This window comes from Agrilus planipennis, unplaced genomic scaffold (genome assembly GCF_000699045.2).
Source record: "Agrilus planipennis isolate EAB-ADULT unplaced genomic scaffold, Apla_2.0 scaffold143, whole genome shotgun sequence".
NCBI classification, from domain to species: domain Eukaryota; kingdom Metazoa; phylum Arthropoda; class Insecta; order Coleoptera; family Buprestidae; genus Agrilus; species Agrilus planipennis.
This window is the reverse complement of record NW_020438887.1, coordinates 347,770-374,574: the sequence shown is the minus strand read 5'-3', so window position 1 is coordinate 374,574 and position 26,805 is coordinate 347,770. Positions and strand designations below refer to the sequence as shown.

General features: G+C 32.6%; 3 protein-coding genes across 3 annotated transcripts in view; 1 reads left to right on the top strand and 2 right to left on the bottom strand.

Moving 5' to 3' along the window:
* Positions 1 to 1,008: 1,008 nt before the first annotated feature.
* On the bottom strand, positions 1,009 to 4,453 carry LOC108737442 (farnesol dehydrogenase-like). The gene is made up of 2 exons (XM_018470287.2): positions 3,279 to 4,453; positions 1,009 to 1,550 (listed from the first exon to the last, which is right to left on the bottom strand). Exons 1-2 carry the CDS (start codon positions 3,372 to 3,374, stop codon positions 1,077 to 1,079), a joined length of 570 nt encoding a protein of 189 aa, XP_018325789.1. The 5' UTR covers positions 3,375 to 4,453; the 3' UTR covers positions 1,009 to 1,076.
* Positions 4,454 to 4,606: 153 nt separating this feature from the next.
* Positions 4,607 to 7,641, bottom strand: LOC108737441 (farnesol dehydrogenase). Its single transcript, XM_018470285.2, has 4 exons — positions 7,465 to 7,641; positions 6,050 to 6,511; positions 4,859 to 5,005; positions 4,607 to 4,788 (listed from the first exon to the last, which is right to left on the bottom strand). The coding sequence occupies exons 1-4, from the start codon at positions 7,558 to 7,560 to the stop codon at positions 4,744 to 4,746; spliced, it is 750 nt and encodes a 249-aa protein (XP_018325787.1). The 5' UTR covers positions 7,561 to 7,641; the 3' UTR covers positions 4,607 to 4,743.
* Positions 7,642 to 9,494: 1,853 nt separating this feature from the next.
* LOC108737429 overlaps positions 9,495 to 26,805 on the top strand; it is a 24,611-nt gene continuing 7,300 nt past the window's right edge. The window contains exons 1-3 of the mRNA XM_018470268.1: positions 9,495 to 9,980; positions 10,585 to 10,768; positions 22,976 to 23,079. Coding sequence (XP_018325770.1) covers positions 9,917 to 9,980; positions 10,585 to 10,768; positions 22,976 to 23,079 — 352 coding nt within the window. The 5' untranslated portion in view covers positions 9,495 to 9,916. The remainder of the gene's footprint in view (positions 9,981 to 10,584; positions 10,769 to 22,975; positions 23,080 to 26,805) is intronic.

Here is a 26,805-nt window from a genome sequence, read left to right as displayed (position 1 = left end):
AAGTTCTCCGACCGCTGTTCTAAAGCCTCTATAAGTGATAAACTTAAAACCTGTATAAGTGAGAGTCATTTTTCATGCCCGAACCTCCTTAAGTGAGATTGCTACCTGTCTATACCTCTATAAGCGACAATTTACTTTTGCTATTTTATGACTCGTTCTTAAATTTCAAGAGACTCTTATTTCATTCGAATGACCAAATCTGCGAATGACCGAGCAAGTCTTTATTATTTTATTATAGCCAAATGTGCGTACCGACTTGTTTATCAATCTTATTACAGTCAGTTCATAAACGCAGTTGCAAAGAAAGGTCCTGTGCTTCCTCATAATGTCTAAACGGAAACTCAATGTGTTGTCGAATCGTATTTTTATAGACCTCTATAAGTGAGACAAATTCCTCCTGCAACTCTGTAAGCTAGAAACTCGGATTAGTGAGAAACCTCTATAAGAGAGAAACAGATCGCGGTCCCTTGAGTTCTCACTTATCCAGGTTCGACTGTATCTCATCATATAGTTTACAGTTACAATAATTATGCCTTTAATAATGAATTTACAACATGCAATATTATCTTTTCAATTTTATATACATTTTCGTAGTGATCTCCTGATGAAGCCAAGAATAAAGGCGAAAATTTGAGAATTAATAAATGTAACAACATCAGCTCATCGTTTTGTTCACAAGTATTTTCCTACCGACACCCTCAATTTAATAATATTTATTTCAACCAGTACGGTAGTTACTAAGTTCAACTTTATTACTAAATATGTACAATAATACAATTCTTTTTTTGCTATTTTCCCGAGTAAAAATAATTCATTAATTTTTCACTCAACTAAAATACTGCCAAATTAGCACTGTAAATTGTTCCAAAAAACGACGAAAAAAGGCCCGTTTGCAGAACTAAACNCGTTGCGAAGAAACGTCCTGTACTTCCTCATAGTCTATACGAAAACTCAATGTGTTGAACTGTATTTTTATAGACCTCTATAAGTGAGACAAATTCCTCCTGTAACTCTGTAAGCTAGAAACTCGGGTTAGTGAGAAACCTTGAGCTCTCACCTATCCAGGTTCGACTGTATTAGGTAGCACTTACTGTAACTTTAATTTTCAACTTTTCTTCGTTGATTTCGTTGATGAGCGTTTCTGCAAGTGCGGTAACCGCATATTTGGAAGCAAAATACATATTAAATTGTTTTTTAACAATTGTATGACCATAGACGCTGTTTAAGTGAACAATGTGACCGTCAATTTTGTTTTCTTTCATTTGTTTTACAGCTTCTCTTGTCGCGACAGAAAGACCCAATACGTTAACGTCAAGGATTTGTTTCCATTTGTCGTAATCGCCATCACTCAAGCTGGTGTTTATGGCAATACCAGCATTGTTTATAAGGATGTGGGTTGGACCCAAATTGTCCTTCACCCATTGAAACGCAGTCACGATTTCATCAGGATTGCTTACGCCGACTCGTAAAGCATACAGTTTTCCTTTTTGTCCTCGCAATTTTTTAGAAAGCTCTTCTATCGGTTCTGCACGCCTGGCGAAACCAATTACCTAAAGTTCACGTGTATATTATGGTTAGCATTAGAGGGTAATTGAATGTATTTGAAATTTAATTTGTCCATTATATTATAATATGGTAAAAATACCTTTAATCAGAGGCAGATTAAATGTCGAGAGCGCTCTAGGCTAGCACCTCATAGGCGGTCATATATTTTACAAAATACTGCTTTTTTATTAGGTACTTCCTTATTTTTTTTTTAGTTTTAAAAACTTCCTCGCGCGCCCCTAGGAATATGCCTACTTTGCCTTATGGATAATCCGTCATTGCCTTTAATGTTATCAGATCCTATATTATTTTAGTGAATACAATTTTGTTAAATAACATCTGATCTGCGTTAGTCACAAAGTAAAATACATTACTTAATGTTCAACAAATCTACTCAGAACCAAAATCAATGAACATGTATAAGAATTACATAATACAGAAGTTTCAACAAAACAATACGTACCAAATAAAAAGATGAAAAGTTTTTTTATTTTAAAAACAACCAACGTTTCGCCTCAGATTAGAGCGTGTTTTGCTGTTTTTATATTTATTTATGATTTTATTATTCAATTTTTCAATGATTTTAATTATTTATTATTTTATCTTTACCTGTGTTTGTGATTTATGTTTCTTTATGGGATGCATTTACGGCTGATTAATGCATTAACTATCATCGACTTTTAAAGATACCTTGATAAAGACACTAAGCTGAGGCGAAACGTTAATTGTTTTTTAAAATAAAAAATCTTTTCATCCTTTATTTGGCACGTATTATATTGTTGATACCACTCAGGGGAAGATTATGGAATGTAATAATAATATAGATTTCAAGGTGTTTTAAGACAGTCTGGTTGAAATATATGAAAATGTCATAATTTAGTGTCAGAACTCAAACATCATGTGGTTCTCCAACATTTAGAAAGAGAAGGTTTTTGATTCTTCCGATCCAGTTCCACTTAAGGACAATCCTAGATATTCGAAAGCATTCTAGCTGAAGACCCCCTTAGAAAATTTATAAAGGGATGTTTAATAGCCGATGGTCGACCCACACCCCAAAACGTAAACATACTGGAAACAACTGGAACATTATAGGAGATTCCGAACCGTTTTTAAAATACTTTGGTAAAAATATATAGTATAAAATGCCTTTTTGCAGGGATAGAAGCTATCACAATACTATACTAATACACAGAACTATAAATAATAATTTCCGAACATTCCAGAACATTCCCGATTCTTCCGCTTCATTCTAGGTAATTCTACTTGAGGATAATTCTAGAGAACAATAGAAACATTCAAGAGCATTTCAGTACTTGTGCTATCCTGATTCGGGTTCTAAAGGCCGTCGACAGTTGGAGTTGCTTCCTCATGTTTCTAGCGCTAGCACTAGAGGCGAATCCACATTTTCTGTTTTTTTGTTGTCAATTTAAGCATTTCATAAAAAGTCTTACTTTTAAGGCTGTTAAAAACAAGAATTGTTACGTTCTTTATTGTGGCACAATTAATTAAAAATAGTTGTAAAAAATTTAGTCCCCGGGCCCGAAATTTTTCTCTATATATGGATCTGATAGAAATCATTCAATCGAATTTAAATCATTACAGGCAATTTTACAATTCTATTTTTCATTTGTAGATTAAAAGTATTGTTAATTTTTCACAAGTAATTCGGTATATTACAGCTTGGAACACATAAAATTATTAACTGGCATAAAAATTGTTTTCACAAAACATACTTGCAAGCCTTCTTTGACTAATTTTTCACATAGAGCTGCACCAATTCCAGCACTAGCACCAGTTACGACTGCAACTTTGCCAACCCACCGATTCATTTCTATTAATGCGCGAAGAACAAATGTTGCAAGATAACTAATTTAATCCGTTAGTAGTTGTTTTCTTTATACATGTGCTATATCGTAGTTATTATTATTATTATTATGAAATATTTTTACAAGTGTTAGTTGCCTGCTCCACATTTCATGAATTATTTTGTTTGAGTTGATTGACACGGTTCTGTCCGACTTAATCAATTATATGTATATCACAAGTAATATACTTATTAAATATTATTTTGTAGACTAACTTCCCTATTTGATTGGAACTGAAACTACGGTTTGCAGAAACTGTCGTGTACTTTAATAGTTTTAATTTTTAAATATTCAACATAGAAAAGGGAAAATTCCGACTACAAACTATTTCTATTAAGGAATTACCTTTTTTATACACTGAATAGTTTTTTCAAATTAAAACCTAGATGTAATCAAACAAAAGTGTAGGACGAATAAATGGAGACTGGAAGCAGTTTTGAAGATCTACGAGATAATGAAAAAAATAACAGAAAACAGATCACTGAAAATAAATGTGTAATACATACTTTACAAGTTAAGGAAGAATAAACTGTGGCAAGCAAAAGAAGATTAAGAATAATAAGTAGCGATCGACAAAAGAGGAGATTGATGAAAGGAAAAATTAAAGAAGTTATACTTCTTTTGGCGCATTGAGAGTAAACTTTCAACATGGGACGGAAGTTGCGTGCGCAGCGCACTACGAACAATGAAAACGGTAGCAACTATCAAAAGTGCGTCTATCATAAAATCAAACATAAATAAGAAACAATAAAATTCTATCCTCTAGATCAACAACTCTATCCTCTAGATCAACAACAGTGCATTAATTAGTAGGTAATTTAAAAATTTTGAGAAACAAGAGGGCTTTTACCCCCAGTATATTTTTATGCAACCAATAATTGTAATCACCGACTACATAAATATTCGTGTTCAGGAACCCTCAAAACCACCGAGTCAATTTCGGTGACCCAAACACGGACGCATACGTCGTAAATAAATTAATTTTGAATATGGGGGTCATTTTTGGGGGGCCAATAGAAAATTAAAAAAAAGTGTTCCAAACAGTATATATGACATATCAAATGAACGAGCTTGCTATAATACCTTATAGGATGACTCGTGTGTCTGTCTGTCCGTTTTTTTTTTAATTTTTTAATTCCATCAACAATCATAACTTCATAATTGAAACATTATTATTTAGCAATAACAAAAAGTACTTATTTTATATCAATTTGTAGTTGTTAGTTTTATTTTTATTTCTCATTTTATGTAGTCGTTTAACTTGCGTCAACTTTGAACAGTCTAGTGTCAACAATAACACTAGAAGTGTAAAGCAGTTAAGTTTTGCACAGTTTCACTGGAAAGATTCTCCAACTGCGGTTAGTATTAATTCCCTTATCTAAAATAAACACGATAATACGTTAATAAAAGAAATAAAAAACACTAAACAGATGAAAATGTTATTATACCTGTACTGTCGGAGGCGTACTCAGCACGTAAATTATTGCGTCTGCTACTTCTTCGGAGGTAATGCCCGGGAAATTTTCTTCTGCGTTTTGTGGTGTATATCCAGCTACTCTTCGGAAGTCTGTTTTAACTACACCTGGACTAACGCTCTTAAAAAGTAATCTTTATCAATCTGTGGTAATGCATTTGGACAAACATAAAACTGGAGAAGAAATTAAGATAGACTGCAATGTAACACCTTTTTTGAAGTGAAACTTCTTTACGCACGGTAGGGTAAGTTCGTTTCATGCGAGTTGCTATGTAACGAAATCATGCAACGCATTTCCCCCGCTGTCTGTCCCTATGTATGCTTAAATCTTTAAAACTACGCAACGGATTTTAATGCGGTTTTTTTTAATAGATAGAGTAATTCAAGAGGAAGGTTTGTATGTATAATACATGCATAATATAGTAGAGAAACACTGATAATTTTAGAGGTTTGTAATGTGATGTCGTAAATAAACACATATTTTGCGCTAACATTGCAAACGCTGGCTGAACCTTACGAGATAGATCAAATTAATATACTACAGTATTGTACACCTTAAAAAGGTCTACAAAAAAGTCCGCGACGGTATATGTCTTATCTCTTAGGGATAACCCACAATAATTATTTTTTGTCCTTTACTTTTTACAAGAAATAATGGCTTATTCACGAACCGATTTTAAGCAATACAGCATTAATCCTTATCCAATTAAGTACTTTTAAATACATTGTGCATTTAATATAGATCAATATGGCCCTTTACAGCATGTAATTTAAATGAATATTTTCGAAGATATTACAGACTTAAAATGCAGGGACATAGCGGTTGCGGCAGCACCGGCCGGTTTGTATTGGTTAATGACAAAAAAGCTGTGATTGTTGTATATAAAGACATTCTATAGTATATTTACTATCAGCATTGCACCCGTGCGAAGTATACTGTACAAATAATACCATTAAACCAATTCCTTAACCCCTATCCCGGTATGTTTGTGTATTTGAAGAAGTTTCACTTCAGTAGCGTGTTGTATAATTACACGTTTTTTTTTCTTTTTCTTGGTAAGAACCCCAAAACGTATAGTAATTGCCTCATGGTGTTTACTTTAATCAACCTTCAATTTTAAATTGTCCCCCGTGAAAATGAGTACCTATCTATCTAGCTACCTACCGAAATTTTAATTTTTAAATTTTTTTGGTTGAACTCGTTGAGCAAAGTTTCCGTTAATGCGGTAACCGCATATTTAGAAGCGGGATACATATTCAACCCGGGCATTGTAACTAATCTGTGACCAAGGATGCTGTTTACATGAACAATATGGCCGTCGATTTTGTTTTCTTTCATTTGTTTTACGGCTTCCCTCGTAGCAACAGAAAGGCCCAAAACATTAACATCAAGTACTTGTTTCCATGATTCATAGTTTCCATCACTCAAACTGTCGTTTATAGCGAGACCAGCGTTATTTACAAGAATGTGGACTGGACCCAAGTTGTCTTTTACCCATTTAAACGCATTTATTATTTCATCGGGCTTGCTTAGATCAACTTTTAAAGCGTACAATTTTCCTTTTTGTCCTTGTAATTTTTTAGAAAGACTTTTTATTGGCTCCTCACGTCTAGCAAGACCAACCACCTAAAATGTTTGAAAATGTAGAAATACAAAAACATTTAGCCATATAGAGGCACGAAGCGTGTATGGTGGGGGCTCAGAACCCGATCAAAGGGAGGGGGCAGCCGACCAAATGCCCAGAACGGCAAAAATGAGGGGGGCAAAATTGAGGCCTCCGAGAGGTTGCACGGAGAGAAAACCACAGTGCTTAGCAATTAGTCAAAAAAGTATCTTTTAAGTTTTTTTTTTAATCACTATTTCAGCTAGAGGCTATAAATTCTTAGAGGGACCAATAGATTTTCTATATTTTTCTTAATGTCGTCTCCTAATAAGCAGACTAGCAGGAAGAAAAATAAAAAAGAAGGAACCAATTCGAAATGTAAAGATTATTCATGATTTTTGAGTTGAAAATGCACGGCAACCCTTTTCGTTTCGTTTATGTATCACAATGATTCCCCACCTGCGTTGAGGGAAGTACAGTTATTTAATATCTTTTGGGGAATATCATTTTATCTTACAACGAGATGTTTAAGGGGGTTCTACAAGTTGATTCGCTTGTCTATATAAGCAAAAATTCGGATATTATTTTTCCATTAATTTAACAAAGTTTCCTGGAGATCCATTTCCGTCACGTTGCAGTGTTGTACACTTGTTCAGAAGCCGCAGTAGATTAAATTTCAATAATATTACGTACATGATACATCGGTCAGTTAATAATTGCAACATCCTCATGGCTTATATAGTTATTATTTTTCCCAGAGGGGCTAAAAACTGCTAGATCGGTCCCAGAATTTTCTCTGATTTCAGAAACGAAAGTTCATCCTCCCAAACAAGAAATGGTATCTATTACCATCTTCCGCGTGGCAATTCAGACCCGAAAGGGATGCCGTATTCCCTTTCCTTGGTGCGTAATATACTATTAAAGGTGTACCCCTTACAAACTAATTTCCAAAAAAGTAAAGCTACATGAAACGTACCTGAAGACCTTCTTTAACCAATTTTTCAGCAAGAACTGCACCAATACCAGCACTTGCACCAGTTACAACTGCAACTTTACCAACCCAGCGATTCATTTCGATGTGGAATGAATGTGGTGTAAAGTTTTGAAGTATGATATATATATATATATACTTAGAATTGTTTCGTATCTGTACAGAAGATCAATTTATCTTTGAAGTATATACCATATATAAATAATATTATAATTATCCATCTTCCACTTAACAAAAACTGCTATCTTTATTCCAGGAATAAAAAATAATTGCACAATATTGTTGATAAAGGTGTCATATTATTTATAGTACCTTTTTAAAAAAACATGCAAGTCATGGAGAGAGAAATCCCTATGCCTTTTAGAAAAGTTTTTAAGGTTCTCTTATAAAATTGTTGGACTAATATTGAATTTTGTCAATCCATATTTATTGCATCCACTTTACAGTGACGAGCATGGCAATTTTTCTAAGATTTTTCTCTCTGTGATAATAAATTGATCTTTTCAACAATTTTGTAATTGTTGTATAATCCTACTAAATATTGAAACACTTACTGCAATTTACACTTAATACTTTTGTCTACTCGGATTAGATTTGAAAAAAGTTATAGCGAATGACCTGAAAAGGATGAGGCAACAGACTGCCTACTATTTTAATGTGAAATTATCCAACTAACTAATTTCAATGTAGTCGCACCGCTTTGTGTATTCGTAATGTATGACAATTATTTTAACAAAAAAAAATACAATTTCAATTTTTTTTAAATTTAGATGATTTATATAATTGTATCAAAATAACTGCTATGCCTTTAACCTTCACGCTTAAACTCCTGTTTAAAGTGTTCACTTCTATGCATAATGACGGTTAAATACAATAAAATATACGGTACGCATCGTTAAGTAGGACATAGAGACGTAAAATTTCTCTTTTTTGTGTAATACACAGTTTTTATAATAATTGCTACTTCAACTGGCTGTTCATTCGTCTGTGAGTCTGCACGTCACAAACCTAAAATCCTCCGAACTATATTCTAGTGTAAATCCGGAGGATAGGGTGGAAGACCGTCTTCAGTCTCCTTTTATGAATTGTCGACCGACAAATGAAAAGTCAAAATTTATCAAGTTGTCTAAACAATCCAAGGAAACCCAGAAAAATTTGGACTAGGACTGTCGTACCCGGTTGCAGCGGTTCGTGCCAGCTTTAATTTAACGTTAAGCTATGATTTAGACTGCTAAACCAGGTCGCTTAATCATTACAGCCTTTCCGACCTCTCATTTATGTGCCTATTAAGGTGAAATTTGACATACAGACGTAGATTGATGACCTAACAATATAGTAAAAACGGTGAGATATCTGACTTTCTTTAGTCCCTCTAATAGCAAGGCAACTTTACATGTTTTTCCTCAAATACAATAAAAACTCTACAGGACCTTTTGATATTTACTCTTCTGTTATGAATTATTGACTTAAAAATATCATTGTCAAAATGTCTCAGAAGTTCTAGATAAGACTATTTAAAAGTTTTAAATCATATTTACACCTTTTTCCGTATTTTTCTTGTATACGAAAAGTGTAAAGAATCAAACTTATTATAAACAGTAGTCAGTTTGTTATCATTATCATGATTAGTTTAATGAATATAGAGAATTTAAGGTATGTTCTGAATTTAATTTATGAAAATCCTTTAAATAGAAACTGAAGCACAAAAGTCTAATACGCATAAGTTTTTAATTATAAAAAAAAATGAAGTCTATTGATACTATTTACAACATTAGTCATCTGTAAATCTTCCCTAATTCCGTCTCTGTTTTAGTTCAATCGAAATTCGTTGAAAGCTTTAAGACTTAAACGGTTAATATTTTCCTCCTACAAAGAAAAAAGCAACAATATTTAGATGAATAATCACTGTTGATACTTAAAATCTTATCTCCTTGAGTGCTTTTGTGAAAATCGATAAATATTTCTTTAAAAATCTAATTTCTTCTATCGTACTCTTATAAATATAGTTCTAGTATCAACCCCGCTTGGTTCCAATTGTAACGTGGGCAATATAAGAGAGAAATCCCCCGAATGTATTTAGGGTAAATGCCAGTGACGCAACGCAACCTTGGGAGGGTGGTAGGGGGTTAAAACAAGTGCTAGACAAAACAGCCGTCACGACGCCGGGTACGAAAGCTCGCATTTCAGCGTCGGTCTTCGACGGAGAAAGTTGGAATGGTCAGTACTTAAAGCGAAATGGTGTTTTATGCGTTAATGTGTACCAAAAGTGTAAAAAACTTTTAATGGGTGTACTAAAAGTTAAGAACATTTTCAAAAAATGTCATGCATGTATGGAAGGGTTGTGAAAAAGCCAAATGACAACTTTTTGTGTCAAGTGCGACTGTAAACATGCGATGCACTGTTAAAGCAACACATTGGTGGCAAAATTAGGCTGGAAATGCCCGTGGAATTAATATTAATTTTATTATGTTTATTTTATGAGAACTGCACTGGATATTTAGGTAAAATATAAATAAGCTACGGTAATTTTTAGTTTTAGCTAGACCTTTGTACCGAATTTATTTTTTTTAACATTCTGAATTTCTCCTACTCGTTTCAAAAAAGAAAATGTGAATAAAACGTTAATTAAAGTTAACAAAGAGAATATCTTTCTTTTAATTATTTCTTGGTAAATTGCTTTTGATGGGTTTAATAACAATTACTCAAATATTTCTNTAGTCTTGAAAAACAGCTTACATAAGACGAAACGTTGGTGTGACTTTTACAAGTAATAATTTAGTAAATATGTCAAAAATTAGCAGTAAAAGAAAATAGAAGCTAAATATTAACAACCAGACGAAAAATAAAACATTTTTAGCATTGTTAAGAGTGCGTGATTTTTAACGGCTTTAAAAAATTGTTATTTCTTTGTAGCTTTTTATTGGATTTTGAATTTATTTCTTCCCTTATCCACTGTATGGCCTCACCAAAGTATTTCAACTCTTTTCACACATAACTCCTCAAGAAAATGTTAAAGTTTTGTCTTACCTATTCAGAATAACTAATAATCGTTCACAAATACTGTTTGTGTTTAAATTAATTTTGAATTTCTTTTTTTATATCAAGAAAGAGTAACTATCAGCGGATGTGAATCTTGCACTTTACGACTAACTTGCAGAGGTTTCGATGCCATTATAGCAGTAGTGGATGCTCAATTTATTCCCTTTGAATCTACCGACTCATCTGTGGCATTTAATTTGCAGCAGTCGACTGCAGTTCCTGTACAACCACGAAAGGCCTTAAACCAAAGGTACGTAAACAAATTCTTCATCTTCTCTATTGTGCGAATTAAAAGATTAAAAGTATAGATAACCAAAAAGTACATTATATGATGGTAAAGCCTTATTTCACAATTGATGGTATGAGGGGAGGTCCACTAGATGTGTTTTTTTTTTTAATTTGATGAGATTTGATGAGATTTTGCTGCCTCCCCTTCTCCCTTATTAACTTCCCGTAATTAATGGACGGTCCCTAACGTGATACGACTTAGAAAAGGGTCTACAAAATACTAGATGCAAATGGATTTCATTTAACTTTAAAATTAATTAAATTAACACAACGATTTCAATGCCTAACAATACGTAAACTCCTTAAAATGCAAAAAAGAACTTTTCTGAAATCAAAAGTTATTTGCCTGAGTTTCAGAATACGTATTTGGTGTAGGTGGCAGCTCGGGCATATAATTTTTCTCGTGTATTAATTTCGACGAGCCAACGTTTGAAATGTTCTAATATTAATCGCCACATTCGTTGAAGTGCATCATAAATAGAAAGTGCATCTGCTGTTAATTTTTATGACAAAATCTACATCGTATCTTGAATCTACTTACGCTTTGAAGTGAGCGATTCAATAAAAAGCATTACTACATCGTAATTATCTCTTAGATGTAAGACAAAATTTAAAAGGTAAAAAGGTCTTCAAGCATCATCGTTATTAGAATATACTATACTGACAACTTAAATAAGGTATCACATTTAATAATATTTAATATTCAGCCCAAAGTTGCACTTTTCTTTAAAGATTGTAGAAAATGGCAAAAGTTGTGTTAAATGCCAGAAAAGCGATTGATTTAACTTTTTAAAGGCTGGGGTTTATAAACGTATATTATATATTATGCGTATTCGAGTTGGAACTAAACAATTGCCAAAAAGTGGTTGAGTTTAAATGTCTATATTGCATATATAGATACATCCTAATGACATGTAATAATTTTATTAGATTCTTTATATTTGACGTTTTGTAAAATTATTGAAAATATCTCCGAACTAAACCAACAATACTCGCCCCTCGAATTTAGACGAGCATAACTAGCATTTAATAAAATTAACGACTTAGGCCTAATTAATAATCTCATTGAACTGAAAAGTTTGCCCAATTAGAACCAAGATTACGAAACGTTTTGATATAATTCTGAGTGCGTTTTTTAACCAATTAAATCCTAAGATACCCCAGCACTGAACAGTTCCCTAATTATGAGGCAGAAACGTTTTATTGAACTATTGCAGCAAATGTATATCCAAGACTTGTTTTACCAATGATTTTATTAACCAATTTTTTCGACTATTTTAAGTTCTTAAATAGAAACAATAAGAATGGTGACATTTCAAATTACTAATTGCTATTAATTTTCTTGTCAAAAATTGGATTGCTAGAAAAAGTCATCATTGTGACACCAGCACTAACTTTTCGTTTTGACTACTGCTTTATGAATGAAAACAAAAGTACTTATGACTATGGACTGGCGTGAGGAGTTGAGAACTGCTAATGAACACGTTTGAAATATAATTAGAACTAGGTACATAGTAATGAACTCAATTAAAATGTAAATTAATTACAAATATGCGGTGTTGATTAAAATTTAATAACAAATTGAAGATTGGGCAAGGGTACATCAAAAGTGTAAATAGAAAAGTTTCAGAGTCTTTTGTAATTAAAAAACTGAATTTTATAGGTATAATAACAAAAGATTGGTATAGTTTTATTTAATGGTACTTCGTGCTATATTATTTATATTCAGATTTGTTTGAAATCAAAACTCTATCTCTATTTACTATTAAGTTCGTAAATTTCTATACTGAAGTCCATTGTTCGAAACAATTATTATTCTAATTTTCATTAATTACATACATTTTGAAGATGTATCTCTGCTATTTAAGTTTGTCGTTGGACTATAGTTAACTAAAGGTGTAATCTGCCAAATTAATTTTAGAAAGTGTAAATTGTGTGTAGTACAAACGTCCCATTTCATGCAATATATTCTTTAAAATCGGAAACATCTGCGATTTTTCGATCGCTGACAAATCCCGTGAGATTTGCACCCCTAGACAGTTTCACCCTCGCACCCATTCCTCCCCAAAAGTCTATCTCAGTATACGGTTAATATTTAGATATCAGACAGACTACAACATGGACTATAGATACATGTATATATATACGCGTATGTATGTACAGTAAATAGTTCAATCGCTAAAGTTTCAAGCTTGTTACGGACGGACTTGTGCAGGCGGTCGCTCACCCTCTCTGTGTCTGCAAATGAATACGTTAGGTATCGATTTAGGTTTAGATAATGAGAAATTTGTAATTATAATGAATGACAGGGACAGGAAATCAAGCAGTCTGTTTTATTTTTACCAATTTTTAACGGTTTATGGACATTTATATGCTCCTAGATGTTCAACAAGCGTAGCACCTGATGTAACACAAACGGCATGTATACTTATGTAAATAGTTGAAATGAGTATGAGTAATAAAAAAAAACGGACCGACAGACACACGAATGATCCTATACGGGTTCCGGTTTTCATTCGGACGTAAGGAACCCTAAAAACAGCGATCTCCAACAGAGTAATAATATTGCAAGCAGTCAATGTTCGAAAAAAACACTTTGGTTTTGTGCCAATTTTGGTATCATAAGGTTTGATATCCTGGTTTGGTCGTAGAAAAAAATACATTTCAAGCTTTTGTCATAACGAGACGTCCAATCCTGGAAATGGTTAAATAATAGGTAAGTACGTCCGACAGCCGTGTTCCAGCAGTATCAGTTCTGAGTAATTTGAGAAAACTGTTGACTAATACATAAATATTGTAGAATTCAGGGCAATACTTGTGATGGCTTTTATAGTGGACAAAGTGAGAGAGCTTTTAACGTAAAAATAAAAGAACACTTGGACTGTAGAAAAGGTTAGAAGTGAAGAGGCATTAGAATGAATAGGAGAACAGAGGACTCTATGGAAGTCAATACGAAATAGGCGAGATAGGTTGGTAGGACACCTTCTCAGGCATGAAGGTCTAGTCAGAGACATATTAGAGGCAGAAACAGGAGTTAGGAGGGGTAGAGGTAGACCTAGATTAGATTACTGTTCGCAAATAGTTAAGGATGTGGGTTGTTCTAGTTTTAGGGAAATGCGAAGTTTAGCTCAGGATAGGAAAGAGTGGAGGTACGTGTCCAACCAGTCTTAGGACTGACGACCTTATGATGATATGATGATGATGGCCTGTATTAAATAAAAAGGCAAAAAAATAGCTTCTCCGAATATTGTGCCTCTTTGAATCATAATTAAAATGAAAACTCTATTGTAATCTTGTACGGTGGTGTAAATAAAAGTAAAAAGCTTCTTTTTTGGAAAGCATAGAAGCCAAAAAGGCTCTTAGGCTCAATAAAAACCTCGAAAATATTCAAGTAGAATTAAGTTTTATTGACTTCCCACTCATTCTTGTCAATTGTTAGCGATAAGTAGAGCTGTTCTAGTTTTAATACTTTGACATAAAAACTCTATCCGCGTGACCTTAAAACTTGTTAGGAGTTTTCTAATAACATTTTTAGTGAAATTATCTGCAGTGTTTGCTATTATTTATATTAATTAGAAGTGTTTCACAATATTTGCAACCCTGATAGTGTTAAGTTAATAATTATAACTGAACGTTTCGAAATTTTTTGCTTTTTTATATTTTTCTTGTTGTCTTAATTGTCTAGTGATATGTAAAAATAATGCAGACATTCAATATATTGGACACTATAATACGTAAACATGCTTATCGTTTACTCATCAGTGAGCTAATAAAGGGTCAGTGGTCATCAGTTTGAATGTCCCTGGTAAAGTAACACACGTGTATGGTAGGGTATTGACAGTAACGTTTAAAATAAAAAAATACATGGAACATATTGTTCATTGCGTTTTAAACTTTATCCACAAAGTACTTATTGTTATAAGTTAAATATCCGTTTTTTATCTCGAATTTGTATATTATATTTTTAAACAAAAGGAGATATACAGTTTCAAGAAAAAAATTGTAGATTCATCGCTGACCGGTGAAGCAATATTTTTGCAATATGCTTTTTCTTGAAAACCTTTTTATATTTAAACGTTTTTTCAATGGTTGGTAATTGAAATGTATTTATTATAAAATCTAGTTCTATAAATGACCCACAGATCGAATAGCAAAAACACTTTTTTATTTCTTATCCTCAGTCTTTTCGAGACATTGAAACTATTTCCATGTATCAGTTTATGTTACCTACTTTTATATAAAAGTTTTATTTATTACTTTTTTAGATAGCTACCGATTTATCGTTCCATTTAAAAATTACTAGGTGTTTACATTTTAAAGTACGTATCTTACGTTTATGTATATTTTATGGTTGATGTATTAAGTGTTTTCCATTGATTTTCCTAAAAGTGGGTCACGTGAAAATTTATTTAGCTGTTTACATATCTTTCACTAACCTTTTTAGAAACCATACTTTCGTTTCTTTTATTCCTCTAATCCAGAAACAAATCAATCGGATGAAGACAGACGAGCTTTGTTAATTCCAGAAAGAACAAATAAATGTACTTCTGTAATCATTTAATTAATCGATACTGGATAGTTTTATCATATAGTTAAACCCGGCCTTATCGTGCAGGTTCAAAGGTCACTAACTATATGAATCAAATCAAATGAACTACAAACTACAAAAATGCTGCCGCTGTTTTTTCGATATAAGTTGCGGAATTTCCACGTTCTCCTTCTTTTAAAGTATTTTTATTACCATTGCTTTTTCCTAGAGCAGGGGTAGGCAACCTATTTTTAGGTGGAGTTCGGAAGTTTTTGAAAATTTTTGTGGAAGTCCAGAAAAAACATATTCCTTCATCTTCCAAAAAATATTAAGGGTGGTGCTCAAATATTAAATATCAAACACACTTTGTTATATACAGAAAAATATTTTTTAAATGGTTTATTTTCTGTTGTCCTAATATAAGATGCAAAAATACAGAATTGATCGTGTTCGATCGTATTTCTACTTAAAAGTTGTGCCAATTTGGCCAAATGACTAATGCTGAAATCCATATCAGATTTCTTTTTTTTTCTACAAATGATAAAGGAGCCTGTACATCGAAATTACACGTTCAAGTAGGTAATAAAAAGACTTGAATGAATATAAAACATGCATATGCCAAACGGGTATTGCCTGCAAGCGTTGCCTTCGAGTCCTTTTTGTCAACAAACCGTGCTACGTTCAGGAAAGGAATCAATACGAGTGATAATCCTCATGAAAAGCAGCAAGTACAAGGAAGAAAGAGCTTTTACATTATTATTTGTCGCATCTATATGAAAAGTGTAATATTAAAAGTACATACATGCCATCGAACAACAGCGTAATGATAGAGGATCAAAATGGATTTAATTTCGCTTGTATTTTACGGGTCAGTATTTTAATGCCTTTCCGACAGTACGTATTTCTATGAGAGGTCAATATTTGAATGCAAATGGTCTAAATAGTCAACCAAACCTAACCTAACGTAAAGTAAGCAATTAATATGCTACAATCCACAGGGGTCGATGTTTTCGACCACTATGTTTCACCCTGTACGCTAATGTAAATCTTCAGGCATCTGACCAATTGGAACTACTTCGCGGATAACACCAAACCATATGCAAATACCCTCATAGCACACCAAGATCGTCAATAGGGTCTTGACCATCGCGAAATGTTAATCCACTTGGCTCTTGCTCTTTAGGGTAGTGTAGGGTACTTTGCCTAAACGGGGATAATTCATGGACATTCCATATGCGCTTTAGCCCTTTAAGGTCAACCCAGTGTTGTAATTGCTCAGNTACCAGCATTGTATATAAGGATGTGGGTTGGACCCAAATTGTCCTTCACCCATTGAAACGCAGTCACGATTTCATCAGGATTGCTTACGCCGACTCGTAAAGCATACAGTTTTCCTTTTTGTCCTCGCAATTTTTTAGAAAGCTCTTCTATCGGTTCTGCACGCCTGGCGAAACCAATTACCTAAAGTTCACGTGTATATTATGGTTAGCATTAGAGGGTAATTGAATGTATTTGAAATTTAATTTGTCCATTATATTATAATATGGTAAAAATACCTTTAATCAGAGGCAGATTAAATGTCGAGAGCGCTCTAGGCTAGCACCTCATAGGCGGTCATATATTTTACAAAATACTGCTTTTTTATTAGGTACTTCCTTATTTTTTTTTTAGTTTTAAAAACTTCCTCGCGCGCCCCTAGGAATATGCCTACTTTGCCTTATGGATAATCCGTCATTGCCTTTAATGTTATCAGATCCTATATTATTTTAGTGAATACAATTTTGTTAAATAACATCTGATCTGCGTTAGTCACAAAGTAAAATACATTACTTAATGTTCAACAAATCTACTCAGAACCAAAATCAATGAACATGTATAAGAATTACATAATACAGAAGTTTCAACAAAACAATACGTACCAAATAAAAAGATGAAAAGTTTTTTTATTTTAAAAACAACCAACGTTTCGCCTCAGATTAGAGCGTGTTTTGCTGTTTTTATATTTATTTATGATTTTATTATTCAATTTTTCAATGATTTTAATTATTTATTATTTTATTCATAATTGTGCTGTTCTAACCCAATGTTTATGTATATGTATACAAATTACCATTTGCAAACACCGAACCCTTTGGAACCTTCGTTTATCTAACTAAAAAACGTACCTTGATGAAACCTCCTAATTAAAAGCAAAACACTAATATAAACCTTCCAACCCTTAACTGTCTGGATTTTCTACTTATTAATATCCAAACTAAGGGAAAGAAACGGACAAAAGATTATGATTAAGATTGAGCACATTTTAATGTATTCAACAAATATTTGATTTCACGAAAATTAATACTATTGGGGCACCCCGTATGTTGCGATCTTTTTTTTTGTTTTTCTCTTGACATTCTTCAAACTGATCCTATTTAATTCTGTTTGACAAATGATCCGTTACAATAAAAAGCCAGATTTAGTAATGCAATTTGTTTATATTTTGCAAGTATGTTACAACTTAGATGACAATTTTGGGAGAATTTGTTAATAAGTCTTGCCCCTGGTCTTGATTTTGCTCATGCGAGCATCGCTAAATTTTGATCTTGCGAAATTAGACCGAGACAAGACAAAATTAGACAAAACTTCCTAATTAATAATACCACGTATAAAAAAACCCATCACATCTATGTATAGTTAAGTTGTTTGAGATTAAATACCTATATTTACGATTATATGGCTTCCTAAATCTATATTGCGTGAAACCGTACTTGTTATACTGATCTCTTTCTTTATTCTGGTAAAAAATCAATCTGAATTGCTCAAATAACTCTAAACTAAATAAAAGATTGTAAAATTACGAAATATCCGATATTGACAAAAATGTTTTATCTTGTGTACTTAGTGGTACCTATATGATAAATACGGTAAATTCTGTGTTACGTAACACAAAATTAATAGTTTTAATTGGGAAATAAATCTATTTTGCATTACGATATTACGTAAAAAAAAATGAATGTCTCTTTTACGTCTTCGTACTTCCTAGCAAATATTTAAAGAAAACCTATCTCATTATTAAAAAATATCATTTTTCATGTGGACTTATAGCTTTTCTTTTCTTTGTCATCTTATTCAGGTAACATCGTCACTGCTTTTTGTGATATTATCTGGGTTGAAAATCTTTTTCATTAATTTTCTATTTTCATTACAATACGTTAACGAACCATCTTTTTTATAAAAACAAAATTCACAGTTCTTCTTAAATTAATTTTTTCTTTGCGAGAAAACACATAAATGAGAACAACCAGATTTTAATAAAATTTGCGAGTTTCCAGCCAGAGCATCTGATATCAAAGTGAAAACAAATGAGCGACTGGAAAACGCTTTTCCTCTTCGCAGTTTCGTTTCAATTTAATAGACAGATAGCAAAAGTAACAGAGCTCATTTGCAATATATCTAAAGCCGTATTGTTCTTAAATGCACAAAAGCAACTGCCACAGAATGTTGCACTTCATGCATACAGCACATTTACGCTTACGAACAAAAGTTACAGTAAAGGACACACAATTGAACAATATTCGCAATGGTTCTTCATGGATGCGCTTTTGTTTTTATGTAACTATAGCAAAAAACAAAAAGCATTTTATTCAATGCAGCCAACTTATCCACAAAATAATTTCAAAACGTTATTACCAATTTTCAAAGAGACGTACTATTAAAAAACACGAATAACATAACAATTTGTTTGTATAACAACCAAAGAAGAAGAAGCAAAACTTATATACATAATTTTCGAAAATTATTGGGTGTTATTAATACTATCCCTCTTCTTTAGGAGAATTATGCTTCAAAACAAAAAAAATCTTTTTGACCACTTGCATTAAAAATTCTATAAGATCTTTTAAAATTATTGATAATAAAGACCCCCATGAATAAAGATTTTCTTAAACCCAAAAGTGTATTAACTTTTTTAAGATACAGAATGCAGAGACAAACTTATTATCATTTTCAGAATGAAAAGAATGTTAATAAAAAATACTAATTTTAGGCAAAACTTCTTAAATTTTCTCATTTGTGGTGTAATTTCTATCGATATTTCTGTCTGTCTGATAACTTTGGCTATTTGTAGCATTGTAAGACAGAATACCAGTTTTTTATATCCACATACAAGCACGGCCGACGTTGAGGGACAAAAGTACCCCTGGTCCGAGCCCGCCAAAAGGGACTCGCCAACTAGGGTGCCCATTTAAATAGGGATCAAACCCAAATTTTTAAATCTGTACCTATAATTTCGAGAAAACACTTGAATGAGTACGATTCACAACATTTTTATTTCATCTTAATTGTTTTATTATTAAGATCAATTTTTTTTTAATTTTTTTAAACATTGCGAATACTATTCTAGATTTTACGAAAATCTTAATCCCTGCTACCCATGAATTGTTTCCGAATCCGTCCCTGGTTGTAAACAGTCTCTTCACCATCTTCTTTAGGCATTAAAAAGAGGGTGTAATTATATTTAAAAGTAACATTTCTACATAAATTTCGAATCCCTAGAATATCCAGTTAGTTTCATTTAAATAAAAAGAGATTGTGCCATATCAAACACAAAAAAAAAATTCTTGAAATAACACTGTTAAAATGTCTGCTTTTTTATTAAAATACGATCACATAAAACTAATTTTTCTATCCTTCGGGCACAGTAGTTTTTTCTGGATAAAAGGTATCCTATGACCTTTTCTGTATCCCTGACAATGAAGAAGTGAAATGATAATAAACAAACAAATAAATAAATTCAAATTCGCATCTATAATGTTAGTTAGGATTGTGAAAAAGATTAATGAAAAAGTAGATAAACTATTTACATAAATACACCACTATAATGATTGTAAAGTTATGTACCTACCATAAAACGCTTCAAGTCGAAAGTTAAGGATGTATGGGAGGTATGTCAGAATGCTACGAGACAAATAAAAATTTGAAAGAACGTTCCTCATTCAATTCTACAACTCCTGTAAAAATTACAAATCGATTCAATAAACCGTTAAAAAGTTATTGAAATTTTAAAAAATTGTAACTTCACACGTGAAGAGAAAAAGCTACCAGAAATTTCAAACTTTTATAATAAGTAACTTGAACTCTGAAGAATCACTTTAGGGTAAGGTTATTCAAATTCACTAAATGGTTATCGAGGAAAAAATGAAAAATTAGCTGAAAATCTCGTTTTTACTTGATAATATAATGACAACATTTATAATTGTCTGAAATAAATGCAATTTTAAAGTTTCAATTATTATTTAAACATATTAAATAGTTTTACGCTCATTATTAATAGAGATTGAAACTAAATATTTTTTTGTTTCGAAGTTGAAATCAGGGCATATTCACTGCCAGAAGTCAGTTAAAAATTTTCCGTATTATTCGTTATTTCTTATTTTATTCAGTGTTTGGTCAAATTCCAAATTTTCTCTCAAACCGTATACTTTCTTTTAGTATAGATAGTATTTATTTACCTCATGATATGCTGCAAAACCTAATTAATCACGAATTTCTAATTTTATGTACTCTTGTCTCCGATTGTAGCTCCCAAACATCCTTAATATAATTGTAGGCAGTACCTTTCTAGATTTCAATTACCACATTTAAGTTACCTCCAAATTTATTAGTAGAATTGTGCGTGACTATCTTAACCCAAATCTAGAATTAGCTAGGCAATTACCCATTAAAATTTTGTTAGTAAAAACACCTAAACGTGAGTTTAGATTTGCATCTAAAGTTTCCTCAATTGGCCCCATGCAAATACAACAACTTTATACCTATAGACTTTGTATACAGGGTGAGAACGTAAAGGACCCATGAGTCTACCCAAAAAATACCCCTAATTTCTGACCGATCCGGAGTTATGAATGTTTTACTATTTCTGTTTTTACAACTAATTTTCCATTTGAAATTAATGAAATTTTATTTTAGTGACGTAAATAACTGACGTTTGAGTAATTTCTATTCTATTTTTATACCAGTCGCTTTTTCGTCATTTGCGTTTACAGCTAAATCAACGTTGCTGTGTTTATTTATGTACGATTTTGCTATTTTCACGGATGCATAACGATTTAAGTTTATTTTCCAATTTTTCTTTTGGCGCCATACTCTGGCTTATAAATGTAAATGTTATGGCTAACTAACTAAACGCGGTTATTTCTCCAACCATAAAAGAAAACTCTTGTCATGAAAAATGTGAGAAAAAATCAAAACAAAAGTTTCTCATCATCATCATCATCATAAGGTCGTCAGTTGGTTGGACACGTACCTCCACTCTTTCCTATCCTTAGCTAAACTTCGCATTTCCCTAAAACCAGAATAACCCATATCCTTAACTATTTGCGAACAGTAGGTCTACTAGGTCTACCTCTACCCCTCCTAACTCCTGTTTCTGCCTCTAATATGTCTGACTAGACCTTCATGCCTGAGAAGGTGTCCTATCAACCTATCTCCCCTATTTTTTATTGTCTTCCATAGAGTCCTCTGTTCTCCTATTCTTTCCAATACCTCTTCATTTCTAACCTTTTCTACCCACGATATTCTCATCATCCGCCTATAACACCACATTTCGAACGCCTCTAACCTTTTCTTTTCCGCCGCGCCCATTGTCCATGTTTCGCACCCGTACAACGCCATGCTGCAAACATACACCTCACCTCTCATCATAAGTGGAAGTATTTTGGAAAGTCAAAGACTCTGTTCCATGGAACACCCTACGAGTGACTATTTTTGAAATTATAAAAAAAAAGACAGTTTTGTTTCGAAACTATTCACGCGATTTCACCCGCATATTTACTAAAATATTGTGTTATAATCGATTTCGAGACAAAACTGTACAGCATCAGTTCGTTTACTTAACGTTGAGGCAGAAGAGGAGACATGCTCATTTCCCGTCATCGTTGTCATCTACTTGTGTGAAAGTTTTAATAAATTGATATCAATTAGGAATATCGTGATAATTTTTATTATGCGTAGATTTTAAACTGCAAATTAGTGATAATACTTCACCATTCTTAGTGCAGAAAAGAATGTCGTAGGTAATCAAAAATATTAAAGACAACATAATTGATGATTTTCTTATATTTTTAGGATTTTTTTAACATTCTTGCGCGTCTTTTGGAGAAGCTAACGTCAACGAATTTGGTACAATTTACATTCGCCCTCAAAATGATTCGGAAGTGTGTCTAGGTCATGGACTGAGTATTATCTAAATAAAACGTGAACCTACTAAATGGGGAGTTTAGGGGGTAGAAATGTACGCATAACAATAGAAACAGCCGCATATAAGAGGGTGGAAATTAGTCCATTAATCAACTTGACAGATGAAAAGATTTCGCTCGTAATTCTTAAACTGCTTTTAGCAAAATGACGCTAAAAGTTTTCGAGCCATTCAATTTAAGTTATTACAATGGAAGTTTACGACGTTTAATTTCGGCGGTCATTAAAACTCGCTAATTAATTTTTCTCTGTTTCCTATTTTTACATTTTTTCCGCTTCGAAAAATGTAGTTACCTATTATTTATTATTAAAATGTAGCGGTGTTACACTTTGTATATTTACTACAATTATTTTGGTTATTTTATAAACAAATGTACTCGAATTGTGATTTTGTTTTCGTTGCAGATGTTCAGGAGTAAACCACTGCAGTTTTATATTAACAAAAGACTGCCCAGGTGCCAGCACACTAGGATTAGGAAATATCACTGTCGACTACTTTTGTGTGGCAGGTATGTACGTTCTTAAGAAATTACAAAACCTTTTTATCATTCGTTTTCTATTCAATAAATAAATAAAAATAAAAAACGGGGTCTATTTCAATAAGTCTATTTCAAACAGCCGCCCTAAACCGCTCTAAGTTGTTGTACAAGGAAGAGAATGACGCAGCCCTTTGTAAGTAATACTTTAGAGCTGATAGCCCTTAAATCTACAAGATAAAAAAATAGTCACGTGCCTGCTTGATAATAATATTTCCAGTTCTTAAGAAGGGGAGAACTTCTATTTTTAATGCGTAATATATACGGTGGAAAAGAAAAAGNCGAAGTTTAGCTCAGGATAGGAAAGAGTGGAGGTACGTGTCCAACCAGTCTTAGGACTGACGACCTTATGATGATATGATGATGATGGCCTGTATTAAATAAAAAGGCAAAAAAATAGCTTCTCCGAATATTGTGCCTCTTTGAATCATAATTAAAATGAAAACTCTATTGTAATCTTGTACGGTGGTGTAAATAAAAGTAAAAAGCTTCTTTTTTGGAAAGCATAGAAGCCAAAAAGGCTCTTAGGCTCAATAAAAACCTCGAAAATAATCAAGTAGAATTAAGTTTTATTGACTTCCCACTCATTCTTGTCAATTGTTAGCGATAAGTAGAGCTGTTCTAGTTTTAATACTTTGACATAAAAACTCTATCCGCGTGACCTTAAAACTTGTTAGGAGTTTTCTAATAACATTTTTAGTGAAATTATCTGCAGTGTTTGCTATTATTTATATTAATTAGAAGTGTTTCACAATATTTGCAACCCTGATAGTGTTAAGTTAATAATTATAACTGAACGTTTCGAAATTTTTTGCTTTTTTATATTTTTCTTGTTGTCTTAATTGTCTAGTGATATGTAAAAATAATGCAGACATTCAATATATTGGACACTATAATACGTAAACATGCTTATCGTTTACTCATCAGTGAGCTAATAAAGGGTCAGTGGTCATCAGTTTGAATGTCCCTGGTAAAGTAACACACGTGTATGGTAGGGTATTGACAGTAACGTTTAAAATAAAAAAATACATGGAACATATTGTTCATTGCGTTTTAAACTTTATCCACAAAGTACTTATTGTTATAAGTTAAATATCCGTTTTTTATCTCGAATTTGTATATTATATTTTTAAACAAAAGGAGATATACAGTTTCAAGAAAAAAATTGTAGATTCATCGCTGACCGGTGAAGCAATATTTTTGCTAATTGTATCAAAATAACTGCTATGCCTTTAACCTTCACGCTTAAACTCCTGTTTAAAGTGTTCACTTCTATGCATAATGACGGTTAAATACAATAAAATATACGGTACGCATCGTTAAGTAGGACATAGAGACGTAAAATTTCTCTTTTTTGTGTAATACACAGTTTTTATAATAATTGCTACTTCAACTGGCTGTTCATTCGTCTGTGAGTCTGCACGTCACAAACCTAAAATCCTCCGAACTATATTCTAGTGTAAATCCGGAGGATAGGGTGGAAGACCGTCTTCAGTCTCCTTTTATGAATTGTCGACCGACAAATGAAAAGTCAAAATTTATCAAGTTGTCTAAACAATCCAAGGAAACCCAGAAAAATTTGGACTAGGACTGTCGTACCCGGTTNCATCGCTAAATCTTGATCTTGCGAAATTAGACCGAGACAAGACAAAATTAGACAAAACTTCCTAATTAATAATACCACGTATAAAAAAACCCATCACATCTATGTATAGTTAAGTTGTTTGAGATTAAATACCTATATTTACGATTATATGGCTTCCTAAATCTATATTGCGTGAAACCGTACTTGTTATACTGATCTCTTTCTTTATTCTGGTAAAAAATCAATCTGAATTGCTCAAATAACTCTAAACTAAATAAAAGATTGTAAAATTACGAAATATCCGATATTGACAAAAATGTTTTATCTTGTGTACTTAGTGGTACCTATATGATAAATACGGTAAATTCTGTGTTACGTAACACAAAATTAATAGTTTTAATTGGGAAATAAATCTATTTTGCATTACGATATTACGTAAAAAGAATGAATGTCTCTTTTACGTCTTCGTACTTCCTAGCAAATATTTAAAGAAAACCTATCTCATTATTAAAAAATATCATTTTTCATGTGGACTTATAGCTTTTCTTTTCTTTGTCATCTTATTCAGGTAACATCGTCACTGCTTTTTGTGATATTATCTGGGTTGAAAATCTTTTTCATTAATTTTCTATTTTCATTACAATACGTTAACGAACCATCTTTTTTATAAAAACAAAATTCACAGTTCTTCTTAAATTAATTTTTTCTTTGCGAGAAAACACATAAATGAGAACAACCAGATTTTAATAAAATTTGCGAGTTTCCAGCCAGAGCATCTGATATCAAAGTGAAAACAAATGAGCGACTGGAAAACGCTTTTCCTCTTCGCAGTTTCGTTTCAATTTAATAGACAGATAGCAAAAGTAACAGAGCTCATTTGCAATATATCAAAAGCCGTATTGTTCTTAAATGCACAAAAGCAACTGCCACAGAATGTTGCGCTTCATGCATACAACAGTACGTATTTCTATGAGAGGTCAATATTTGAATGCAAATGGTCTAAATAGTCAACCAAACCTAACCTAACGTAAAGTAAGTAATTAATATGCTACAATCCACAGGGGTCGATGTTTTCGACCACTATGTTTCACCCTGTACGCTAATGTAAATCTTCAGGCATCTGACCAATTGGAACTACTTCGCGGATAACACCAAACCATATGCAAATACCCTCATAGCACACCAAGATCGTCAATAGGGTCTTGACCATCGCGAAATGTTAATCCACTTGGCTCTTGCTCTTTAGGGTAGTGTAGGGTACTTTGCCTAAACGGGGATAATTCATGGACATTCCATATGCGCTTTAGCCCTTTAAGGTCAACCCAGTGTTGTAATTGCTCAGAAAATCCTTCTTCATACCCAACGGGAAACTGATAAGGACGAATACTTGGGCTGTCGAGCCTTGAATGTAGGAGAGCGGTGTTTGACTTGGTTAAAATCTTTAAGATCTTTAAAGCCTTCCACGTTTAACCCAACAAGGCTGAACCATTCAACCGAAGTGCAGACAGGCTTTCAGTTTGCCGTGGCAAAATTCCGTAAGGAACATTTTATAGCAGCAGCTTACGCTAACTTTATAGAGAACAGACTTATGAATTCCTGATGGAACAGCCTACCAATTAAGTCACTGCATCGAGTCTAATGATATCACGTCCTTTAAGAAATGTTTTCTCTCTAGGATTCCCAGCCAACCTAAATTTGATTTATATCTCTATTCCTATTTTTATTAGCATAAACATTATTTTCTTTAAATCAATAAATTTTGGTTCTTATTTTGAAAGCACATGTCATAACGGTTTAGGAAAATTAAAATTATAGGAATAAGTGAAGAATCTAGGTGGTCAAGGGTTGGAAGATTTATATTTGTAGAACCAACGCCGACGTTTCGCCTCTAATTGGGATGTTTTATTAGGTAAGATAAACGTAGGTTCCAAACAGTTCGGTGTATATAATCATTGAGTTAATACAGCACAAATATTAAATAAAATAATAAACAATTAAATGGTTAAAACTAACAGTGACTTAGAGACAACACGAATATAAATAAAATAATAAGTTAATACAAGAATTAGTTCTAACTATTTAATTATTTATTATTTTATTCGTCTTAATTGTCT